The 12,600-nt window shown below is 35.1% G+C and overlaps 1 protein-coding gene across 11 annotated transcripts in view; it reads left to right on the top strand.

The window, feature by feature from the left end:
* Foxj3 (forkhead box J3) overlaps positions 1-12,600 on the top strand; it is a 126,925-nt gene that overhangs the window by 29,188 nt on the left and 85,137 nt on the right. For 9 of the 11 annotated variants that reach the window (XM_063236180.1, XM_063236189.1, XM_063236188.1 and 6 more), the window contains one exon: positions 11,007-11,331. The exons of 1 other annotated variant lie outside the window; for it this stretch is intronic. In XM_063236180.1, the coding sequence (XP_063092250.1) occupies positions 11,007-11,331 (325 nt within the window). Of the gene's footprint in view, positions 1-10,893; positions 11,332-12,600 lie in introns of all 11 variants that reach the window. One more of the 11 variants, XM_063236186.1, reaches the window with a different exon arrangement.

The raw sequence follows: 12,600 nt of genomic DNA on the forward strand, positions 1-12,600 counted from the left end.
ACAGATTGTCCGCAGTCCTATGAAGTAGTTGGGCTGTTTAATGACATTCTAGTAAATTCTCAGGACTCACGGGAGTCATACATTAAAAATACCATGATACTGGCTCATTTGCCTTCTACTATTGCTAACTCCTTATACACCTGCGAACAGACACATACACAGGAGTCTGTGGAGGAGATCAGCTTTGCAAGGGTTACCAATCACCCTGGGTGGTTTCTGTTTGTAAGGTACACACAAGAAAGGCTGATCACACTTTAAAATATATGAAAACATTTAAAACAAGGCCATTCATTCTTATGTTCTTTAACAACCTAGCTGAAAGCATCTTCCATCTGAAAAGAAGTGATTCATAAAGGTAACTAAAGAACTATGAAAAGTTTTGCACATACAATAGTGGTATGCTTTTTTCTTTTAATTAAGCTTATTTTAAAAACAGAAGAGAAATCAATGCATGCATGAACTGTACCAGAGAGGCACCATCAGTGACTGTCCTGTCATGCCCTAGCGTGCCTGAATGCAGCAGTGTGACAAGAAATCATGAAAATGGTCACTGTCCGCAAGACTGTTGACTGAAGCAAGATGGGAACTGGGAACATTGATAGGAAGGCCTAGTGAACTATGTTTATGAAATTGTTGAAATGACCTGTAATGGATTATATCTTAAAATACTATTAGACAGCAAGTGAATGGTTTCATGTCACAACTGTGAAACCCCTGAGTAAGCAGTTGCAGGTAACAAAGGGTCATAGAGGCAGAGAACGTATTTTTAAGGCATTCAACATACACCTTGTGGGAACAGAGGTGCATCACATGCACTGAATTGTATATATAGACTGTATGACATCATGAGGCATCTGAAGTCAGGCCCTTAAGTCCAAACATATTAGCTCATCTAACGGAACAAAGCATCATATATCTTCTTTATCCAAGTCTTTGTTCATATATTTTTCCTATGTTTAAAAATTAGATTTGTTGTTCTGTTTTTATTTTTTTAGTTTTTTGGGTATAAGTCTTCTTTAAGATGTTTGCTCTGCATTTCACAGATGAGAAGGTTTTCTTAGTTTGTGTTCTTCGTTTTCCTAACAGTGTCATTGAAGAACAGAAGTTTTAAATTTTAATTAATTTTGTTTTACTGGGGTTTTTTTGTGTTACATCTAAGAAATATTTGCCTCACCAAATGTTACAAAGATTTCCTCTTATGACTTCTATAAACTTTATAGCATTAGCTTTTACATTTAGCTCTGGTCCATTTTTCAGGTTTTGTTATGATGTGAGCTAAGGGTCATTTGCTAAAATTTTATTTTAATTGCATCTTTTGTATTCAGATTCCTGTCCCTGTACCTACCCCTTTAAATGTTTGGTTCATTATAAAAATTAAGGTGCTTTTGTGTAACAGACTGAACTTATAATCTAATTTTTTTAACCCAGTCTTGAAATTTCAAGAGATTTAACAGTAGGTGTTAGAATGTGCTTCTGATCTTCTGAGAACAAATGCTGCTTAAGTAATTACACAGTTGTATAATAATAGGAATGTCTACAATAATGAATAATAACATACAGAGACTATATGTGTTAATATTATAGATACTCTATTGTTAAACAGCTATGTGTGCTTATTTAAGACTTCTAGGTAATTGAGATGGGTGTGTGTGTGTGTGTGTGTGTGTGTGCCTTTTCAGGGTCTGTGTACCTTATGAAGAGGCTGGTGTTATTATTTGTGATCAGGGATCTCATGTGCTGTCTGTGGTTGTTTTATTTTTGTTGTTTTTTAACCCACAGTGTAGACTTAAATTCAGTTATATTTATTGCATGTTACATACTCTGGTGACCTCCACAAAGGTGAAAACAAGTAAGTATGTCTAGGAATATTCCCTCCTCCTCTTGATTCCTCCCTTTTCTTTCTTCCTTTTCTCTAGTACTGGGGATTGAGCCCAGGGATGTTCTGCCGCTGAGCCTTATCCCTGGTCTTTTTTATTTGTTTATTGAGACAGTTCTTGCTAACTTGTGTAGGTGGTATTTAAACTTCAGCTCCTCCTGCCTCAGCCACCCTCAGCTGCTGGGATTATAGGCATGTGACAGTGTGCCCAACTAATATTTAATAACATTTTAATCAGTAATAGTTTTCCTCTATTGAATACGTATTACATGCCACACATCGTGGACGAGGTGTTCTGTGTATATTTTGTCATTTGCTGCATGTCATATGGTATCTAAAAAACTGCTCTTATTATAAAAATTGTTTTGACCTTTCATACTGCCCTGAAGGATCCCTGGACCACACTTTGACAGCTGCTGAACCATAGAATTCACATGCAGCAGCATAAACTGTTTCCTTAACATATTCTATTCTGCTTAACACCAAGAGATAAACCAACATCATCTTCTCAGTTAGTCCTTTGCTACCGTTAATGTCAGATTTATTGGTATAGTATCACAAAGGTGAAATACGTGGAGATAAAACAGAATACCAGTATATATTGGATGATGAACAGAAATAGTTTCCTTTCTTCAGTAGTGATTGCAGAGTACAGGTTAAACCTTTAATGAAACAAAATGAACCAGTGGACACAAATTACTTGAAGAATTTTGTTGTTCTTAAAAGAAATACGGCAGATTCTCTTTTGTTTTAGACAGCTGTAAAGATGGTTTTGAATGTTCTCTTATAAAAGCGGCTGCTGGTATTCATCAGTCTACACTACTCAGATTTAAAAATTCCAGTAGACAGAGTGCGATTTAAATGCAGTGTGTATTTACTGCTAGAAAAACTCACTAATGCCTGCCTCAATGATGTTTTTTTCTCTAAATTTTAAAGTAAAATATTTTAAGATGAGAATTACACATATTTCATAAAAATATATTTTGATCACATATAGGATCACTAAGTTTATACTCTAAATGGAGTTTTGATGAAGTATAGGCCTTGTATGAATTCAGAGTACAATTCTATGAATTTTAAGATTAAATGTTTGTGGGGTAATTTAGAAAGTCTAGAAAATAAATATAAATACATTGTAGTATCTACAGCAGATCCTATGGGAAGAGTTGGAAAAATTCTGAACTTTTAAGTTGGAGGAGGAATCCAAACAATGCTATTATTGTAAAATATGTGAAAAGTCATTACAAAGGGGAAAATATGTAAAAAGTCATTACGAAAGGAACTCTTAACTAGTTTTCATTTTGCATGATAGAATTTTCCTATTACAACTTTTTTTGAATTATAATAAATTACCTAATTTAGAAAATGTCTACATTGTAAATTTTTCTTTTTTTGAAGATAGAATAGCATCCAAAATAGTTTACCAAGATTTAACAAAATGACCTCTTGAGGTTCTTTTTTCATTTGATTTTGTGGTACGAAGCTCTGAAATCACAATTGTGTTTATTGATGGCAGTTCTTGGTCAAATACCCCAAATTTTTATATAAACTCTATTGTAAAAATGCTGTCACTTTTAGAGGTGAAAATTGTGAAAGTCTGAGTTTTGATAAGTCACCTTCTAGTATTTATTGGGTTCCCTAATCTAACATGATTCTGGTACTTTATATTTTCACTTCAGATTAATGAAAGTTTTATTTTTTTCTCCTTTTAGGAGGGACTATGTTTGAAAAATGTTGGTTCTCATAGAAAGGTTAAAGGCTTAGTGGAAAGTAGTTCAGTGCTCTTTGTTTTTCTTCTAAATGGAGCACCAGTCAACTTCGGAAAAGGTAGAGTTTTTATTGTAGAGCAAGGAATTAATTTTGGAGTTTTTTTTTTTTTTTGTTGTTGTTGTTGTTAAAGACAAGACTTACTGTGTATTTCAGGTTGGCCTTGAACTTACTACGTGGCTTAAGCAGGTCTCAAACTTGTGGCAGTGCTCATGCCTCAGCCTCCTGAGTGCTGGGATTATAGACATTAGCCATGTTGTACTTTAAAACATCATCTTTAGGGATCAATATTGTTACCTTTGGGCAGTATGAGAAGAAAGGAGAAAGGAGTATGTAAGGAACAAGTTCTATTGAAATTTTATCAGGAGCAAGCAGGTCCTGGACCAGGCAAATGGACATACTTCTTTCTTTTCCTTGTTATACCTTTGTCTTTCTGCTACAAGAAACCAAAGTGTGAATTTTGTACTCTTGGAACTATGGATTTAGAAGTTGTTTGTGGCACAAATGGGGTTTTTATGGGTTGTTTCAGGAATAATCATAATACTTCTGTGGGAAAAGCATGTTCTCAGTTTTTATACCATATATAAAAATTTAAAACTGCTTTTTGGGTGTTTTGGCGTAAATAATTGACTGCAGGGCTTATTCTTAGCTGAAGATGCTAAGTGATGATTGTGTGATTTAGGATATGTAAGCCTAACACCACTGAGAGATAATCATTTAAAATTTAGAAAATCCGAGAGTACGGATTTGATAATATTAATAGCAAATATTTATTGAGTGCTTGTTGTGCATTAGAAACTGGTCCTAGTGCATATTTTATATGTGTTAACTTTGGAGTGGTTACTGTTTTATCCTCATTGTACAAATAAGGAATCTGAGGTATAAAGCAGCTGATTTACAGCCTGGTTCAACATGGGTACTTGGGAAGGTGAGGCAGCAGGACTGTATGTTCAACCCAGCACAGCCAATTTAGTGAGACCCTGTCTCAGAACAAAAATAAAGAGCCAGACACTCGTTCAGTGGTACAGTGCTTGTCCTGTGTGGCCCTGGATTTAATTTTCAATGCAAAACAAGCAAGGAAACAAACGGCTCCCCCCGCCCCCACACACAAATGACTAATTTACTTTTTTAAAGTCATGTAGCTAAAGTAGGAAGAATTTGGATTCCGATTTAGACAGACTTCTTCTCCCAGGATATGTTCTTAATCACAAAGCCATATGTCTTCTGGTAGAAGACATAGGTTGATATTTTGCTTAAATTGAACCAAGAATAGAAACCTTGGATATTGGTGGTGTATAACTAATTTAGAAAAAAGTATTGCCATCTGTTTTTGTTTTTAAATAGCTGAAGTTGTGGCCTTATTTACAAATCTAGGATTTTCATCTTAAGTTGCAGAGCATAGGTTGAGTGGGAATGCCTTCCGTATAAAATCTGTATTTTCTCTATCTCTGCTTGTGATTTTAATCAAAGTTTATTACTCTTTTAGGATTTGGTTTTAAGTAGCAAGGAAGAGCCAACACATTCTCAATTTTTCCTGTATTTCTCTGTTTTTGTAGTCTTGATGTATGGTTTGTCTTTCAAATTCCAAAAGTGATAATCCTTTGTCATCAATTTTCCCGTCTGCAATATCGTCATTAATTAATTTACTCTTGAAGAGAACATCTTGTTTTAAGTTCTGTTGTAGCACTCCCCTGCCACATGCTAAATTCTGTATGTGGTAGGAATTACATTTACCTGCGGATGGAGACTTTTATAATAAAAAAAATGCAAAATCTGAAAGTTAAGCAGTCTGGGCCTGGGATGGCAGCTTCACATACCTTTCACACACAAAAAAATCAAATCCAGATTTTTTCTCTTTACATTCATGTCCTCAGTGTTTGGCTTGTTTTCTCAAGATTAATCAGTGATGGAAGATAACTGGTGGAACAATAGCTATTACATTCCAAAAAGAGAGAGAGCAAAGTGCCATCCTGAGTAAAATCAGGATATAATGCTAAGGAAAAGGAAAAGAACAAATATTTAATGCCATGGCTTCTGCTTCTAGTTGCCTTGGGTGCTGAGACACTGCAGTGTAATAGAAGTGACAGTACATATTGACCTCTGAGATTCATGTGACCAGAAGTATGTAAGAATCACTGCAGGATATTACAAAGATTTCTTCTGAGTTCTCAGTTGCTCAATTTTTCATATGCTGCCAAACTTTAAGGTGAAATGCTAGGTGCCAGAAATGGAGTGGGAGGATTCAGTAATATTTGGGTCACAAGATCATTATCCTTTTCATTACCTCGTTATTCTTATTTCCCTGGTGTTTTTCCTTTTACTCCATTTAGGGAGAAAATATGTCTACCATTTCCCTATACTTTTTGGTATCTTTGGAACTTGGAAACTTTTCCAAGTAAGCCTTTGGTACTCCTTAAGAATTGAGTTACAGTGGGAGGCTCAGTGTGGTAAAGCAGTTTAAAAGCATACGTGAAATCGTATCAGTGGTAGTGTTTTAGTAGTTTCATTTTAATGCTCCTTACCCTGGAATTTTATGTAAGAGAAACTCCTCACAGACATTCTTTTAATCAGATACCATCGTAGATTGGAGAACTTCAGACATAAGTTCTCCATGCTTTTCTTTCTCCCATAGTAACACATTCTTTTACCTTTACTTCTATCTTCTCAGTTTGCTGTGTTATTCCAGTAGAACTGTCTCCATTTCAGGGTAGTCTTACCTGTCAGTCTGTGCTCTGAGTCATACTTTTTTCCAATTTAGAAAAGATTGATTCTGTGAATATCCATCTCATGTTAGTAAGTTCTCTCTTTCATCTCTTCCTTTTAGCATTTAAGAGTGTTTTTGTCTTATAACAGGTGTTATGATCTTACTGATATGGGGAGAAGTTCATCCACATCTTCATTGGGAAGTTACTATTTCATTCCTCACTTAATGGGCACATAAATTATTTCCAAAATCTAGCTGTTACCAATTGGCTGCTATAAACATGGGTGCACATATATCACTGTGATACAATGTTTTTAATTCTTTTTTTTTGTCTTTTTCGTTTTTTATTGGTACCAGGGATCAAACTCACGACTGCCTGCTTACAAGGCAGGCGCTTATGCCGCTGAGCTAAATCTCCAGCCCCTATTTTTAGTTCTTTTAGGAAGACACCCAGAACAGGAATAGCTGGGTTGAATGGGACCTCTAGACCTAGTTTTTTGAGGAATCTCCACACTAATTTCCACAGTGGTTACATCAGTCTGCATTCCCACTAACAGTGGAGAAGAGTTCCTTTTCTCCGTAGGCAGTTGCTCAGTCATGAAAGTTCTTCTTTCAAAGAGTTGAGTCTTTTTTTGGGGGGGGGGTCTTTTTCCTTTTTTATCGGTACCGGGGATCGAACTCAAGACTGCCTGTTTGCAAGGTCTTATTGATAGTAAAGAATTACACTTCTGTAGAGATACTCTGATACCCTACTATAGGAATATGATCTGATTCTGCTTAGAAGATGGAAGACAGGGAAAAGATTGAGTAGCCTTCTGTGTGGGTTTTTTTTTTTTTTTTTTTTTTTTTTTTTTTTTTTTTTGGTGCTGGGGACCAAAGTCACGACCTCCTCACACTTGCCAGGCAGGCGCTTATGCCTGCTGAGCTAAATCCCTGGCCCCATTGACCAGCCTTCTGAAAGGGGAGACATTTAGTTAGTAGCTTGAAGGACAAGGAGAAGCTACCAAGGCAGAGTGAAAGGCATATTCCAGAAAAGAATGCTTATATTCCTTAGCAAATTACTGTTATTTTTCAAGTAACTTCTACCTGGTGTGATATTAAGTAGCATTAGAAGTAGTTGTGTATGGTCTCTATCCCCAGTGGGGAGGGAATAGTTGAGAGAGAAAGGAGAGGCTGGAAAGCTTAGGCCTATGATCCAATTATGTATATGAAGCAGCATGTAAAATGCCAAATTGAGGTTAGAGAGGAATTAATAAGAGAATACAAGCTAAAGTAGTTGTAAATTATTTAGATTGAGTAAAATAGGAGGAAGGGAGACATTGAAAATAGTTGGGCATAATGATGTGAAAGCAGTGTTGACAGATTTCTTTGAAATATTTGCGTAGACCTGAGGTGATTAGCAGGGAGGGATGGTGAGGAACCAAGAGTCCAGGAGGTCAGCTAGGAAGCTTATGGAATAAGGTGAAGTAATGAGGCCTGACATTTCTTAACTAGATTTCCATAACCAGATTCCTCAGAGCTTTCCATGCTGTTTTTAAATTTACCACCATCTGTTCTCTTCTACAAGTGGGTTTCTGTCATCACCATTCCAGTAATAGGTTTCCTTCTAAAGTTACTGGTGATCTGGCCAAATCTAATGGTAGTCTTTTGTGTTTTGCTTAATGGGAAATTACTTAAACACCAGCATAAGCACTAACATTGGAAGCACTTTTTGCCTCACAAGCAAGAATATATAAAATTTAATTATTTGCATACAAAGCAAAAGTTTCATGTTTTTGGTTTGAGACATTTTATAGTGAATTTAAAATTTGCTCTAGTAGAACAGATGAACGTGAGCACAATAACATAATCCTTACATAAATGTCTTTGAAAACTAGGGACCTTTTCTTTCTGTTTACATTTTGACTTTCTTTAAGGCTTTATTGAAGTTCTTTCTTTCCTTGTTTCAAAATGGTTGTCCATATTATTATTTCCCTTTTCTGAACTTACAGCACCCAAAGCTCAGTCTTATTCTTTGATTCATTTTTTTCTTGTATTTGTGGTTCCTGATTTGGACTATAGATATTTTCCTCCTACATAGCTCTGTACACATACACTTACAGATTCCTGTTAAATGTATAGATTCCTGTTAAACGTTAAAATTTAAAAATTTTATTTTGCTAAGACTCTTAAAGGGCCTCATTATTTACACTTGTGGAAGGGAACAGAAGGTAAAGGTGGTTTTCAGTAGGGAGTATCTGCAATAAGAATTATATTCCAGTTTGAAACATGCTCCTGTATTAAGTTTAAAAACATATAAACGTGGTACTTTGCCAGTTTGGACAACATAAAGCTCTACCAGAGATTTGATTAAGGCAAATAGGTTGATAATACGGTATAGTAATAGCCAGTGTTTATTGTGAATGTTTATTCACAGGTACACACTATGAATGAAGTATAAATAATAGTATTATCACCTCCACCCCAGTACTTAATAGTCATTAAACATTGTCTGGAAGTGTTCTGAGTGCTTTATTTCTATATCTTGTAGGTACTGTTTTAATTATCTTCCTCATTTTACAGATGAAGTATGGTAGAAAAGGATTGGGAACCAAGAGATCTGATTAAAATCAGTTTTAGTTCTCCTAGGTAGTTTGAAATTGGATGAGCCTTTAACTTTAGTGTGCCTTAATTTTGCATCTTTAAATTGAGATTAGTTACAATCTCTGGAGTACTTTCCTACTCATTTGATATTGTATGATCTGTAAATATCTTGTCTGTTTATTCTCAAGTCCTTACAACTTTATGATTGGATTGGTCATTCCTGACTATTACTGTAGAATAATATGTCTTTTCTTTTTTTTTAATTTGTGAAGGTGCTATTTGGGGAAATTTAAAGTTCAGGTTTCAAAGAAATGTATATGCTAAAGAAGGAGACTTGAGAAGATTAGGAAGGCAAAACTGAATCAGAATATCAGAAAAGCAAAATAATAATGCAGCTCTTCACTGGCAATGTAGGGAGAATCCTCATAGCTGTCTCTTAATTTATAATTGCTGTTGCCTAATCTAGTTTACCTTATTGTACATTCGTTTTCCCCAAGTTACTCCTAGACCAATATTATTAATGAACACTTATTGAATATTTTCTCTGGGCATATGTCAATGCATTTAATTTTCAAAGTAATATTTTAACCGTAGGTGATATTACTGTTTTATTTTACAGGTAAAAAAAATGCAATATTGGGAGATAATGAACATTTTTACAGTTCTGCAACTAACAGCTGCTGGAGGCTATATTTGAATTTTGATCTCACTGATCCCAAAGCCTGTCTTCTTTATTGTTAATTCTATATTGCCTCCTAAAAGTTCATATTCTATTTCAAGTATTGCAGGGTAATTTTTGCTGGGAGCCATTTGGGATGAGGGGCCTATATACAATTTTCTTAGCCAAAATTTTTAGGGGGTGCATTCCTGGGGATTGAACTCAGAGCCTTGCCAAATACTTGGTGAGCCCACTCTCACAAAGCTCCATGCTCAGTCCCAAATGCTTTCTTTTGACTAAGATGCTTTACTTTCTTTTCCCCTTAATTTTGATACCACTTACAAACCTTTTTTATTCTTCTCTGCTGTTTTTCCATGGTTATGATTCCTGTTTCTTTGATCCCAGGATATAAGGGCTTACATGTCTGCTGAAACTTAACAATTTCAGTGTGAGCTGTCAGGCTTTCTTTCTGTATTCTCATCTTTAATTCTCAAAATAGTTTTTCTAGAATATATGTTAACTCTGCAGATTTTATATTATTTTCTTCGAGTGGTAACAGTCTGAATATTTTAGCCTTGAAGATAAATATATTAGTGAATCTAGATTACTGGACATTTGCCCAAGCCTGTCATTGAGCTTGAAATGCTGCTTTTCTCTCTGGCCATTTATCTGATTTAATCTCTTTTATACTCCCAGATCTTTAATTAGTTTTTATAAGCTGGTTTCTTTGCTTTTTTTTTTTAATTACTGCCTGGTACTGCCTCTCCTCCTTTTCATATGCTCACCAGTGTCCTTGACTTTGCATTCCTCTTTTCTCTTAACTCCCCCAGCTAGGTTGTCTTTTTGCTATTCTTGTCTGTGCTGGTTTACTCTTCCTACCTCCCACCTGCTCAGTATCTTTTTTTGCTCCATGCAAATTCTATTTCTCAATTACCTTTCTGACTTTATGCCTCTAGCTTACTTTTGGTACTCTTTTGTTGGTATGAGTCCCCTAAAATTTGCATAAAAGAAATTGAGGTACAGATGGATAGTCTTAAGTTTTTAAGGGCTTGTGGTAGTTTGGTGAGTAAAGAGCTGTACTGCAGACCAAGTTTTGTGTACCAAGATCTTGTTGCCCTATTAAAGTGGCAGACATTCTTTTGCAGAAAGATTACCACCAACACCACTTTGTGTATATGTATTATAAACACTTTCAAAATGTGTTTGTTATGTTTTGAAGAGAAGCAAATTAAGAAAAAAGATTGGAAATGTTGATCCTTTAAATACTTGGTTTGGTCATTAACATACTCAATCTTTTTCCTCCAGATTTAACTCAGACTTTCCCTCACTTTGGAACAACTAGATTTGTGAATATTGGATTCTTTTGAGAAGCAGGGGTTCTTTCATTGATACTGACTAAGGAGTCTATTTACCTTCAGGATGACATCTGAACTGGAGAGCAGCCTAACATCTATGGACTGGTTACCACAGCTCACCATGAGAGCAGCCATCCAAAAATCTGATGCGGCACAAAATGCACACGGAACAGGAATTTCTAAGAAGAATGCACTCCTTGACCCAAATACAACTCTAGACCAGGAAGAAGTTCAACAGCACAAAGATGGGAAACCTCCATATAGTTATGCCAGCCTCATTACATTTGCTATTAATAGCTCACCCAAAAAGAAAATGACTTTAAGTGAGATTTACCAGTGGATTTGTGATAACTTCCCATATTATAGAGAGGCTGGCAGTGGTTGGAAGGTAAGGATTTTATTTAAATTACTATTTTTGTGCATTAAGTAATGATAACAGTATTGAGTGCTGATGAAAGTAAAGCTTTGAGGAAGCTTATATAATTGAAGATGAAATTCTGATTGCTCTTCGTTTTTAGGATGTCAGAATGGAATGTTTAAATTTAGATGATTAAATATTTGGTAAACCATTATTAGAGTTTTATTGTATTATTAGACTAAGAGCAGACAATAAAAACAGTCAGAATATTATCTCCAGTAGCTCACAATGCCAACAGTTCAGATAAGTTGCTAGTGAGTCAAGGTAAAAAAAACAATATGGTGGTGTGACTAATACTGTTTCATCATTCATATATTTTTAAAAAAACTTTATTTTGAGTGAATTTTAGACTTACAGCAGTTACGTAAGTAGTACAGGAAATCTCTTGAACTGTATGCTTCATTAGTTTCCTATAATGTTAAGACTTTGCATAGCAATAGAATAATTAAAAAACCAAAAAAATAATATTGATGTATTATTGATTAGATGTTACTGTTTTTCCCTTCCCATATATAGTTTATTAGTAAAGTGGTACCTCAATTTATGAACTTAATTTTTTTTGTGATTGTGGAAAAGATGGCCATATTTGTTTGTATGGGAAAGATGGATGCGGTTGTGTTTGTCATCTGATGGAGAGTTTACAAACAACAGAATTTTACCAATGCTTCTGTTTGCAGTCAAATTGTTTGCAAACAAAAGCATTTATGAATTGGATACCAGTGTGTGTTATGTATTTTTTTTTTTTACAAAGTACTTGGTTTCATTGTGGCTTTTAAATATATACATATAACATTTTTATCATATCCATCCCTTCAGACATTAATATTAACTACTGAATAAACCATAGCTATTATTGACATTTCATCAGTTTTGCCACTTACGTTCCAGGATCCAATCCAGAATCTATATTGCATTTACTTGTCATGTCTCCTTAGACTCCTCCAATTTGTAAACGTTCTTCAGTGGCCCTTTTTTGGGGGATTCTTTTATGACCATGACACTTTTGATAAGTAATTGTTAGATATTTTGCAGTTTCTTAGATATTTTGCAGTTTCTCTCAGTGTGGATTTGTCTGATAACTTTTCATGATTAGATGGAGGTATACTGCATTTGAAGGGATGATAATATACTCTCTGCATGTCACATGGTACATAGTGTCAGTATGTCCTATTGGTAATGCTAATCATGGTTCTCTAGGTGATGTTTGCCAGGTTTCTTCACTGTATCACTGGAGAAGAT

Source organism: Cavia porcellus, unplaced genomic scaffold (genome assembly GCF_034190915.1).
Source record: "Cavia porcellus strain 051 isolate PalLab524CR breed Dunkin Hartley unplaced genomic scaffold, mCavPor4.1 scaffold_25, whole genome shotgun sequence".
Taxonomy (NCBI): domain Eukaryota; kingdom Metazoa; phylum Chordata; class Mammalia; order Rodentia; family Caviidae; genus Cavia; species Cavia porcellus.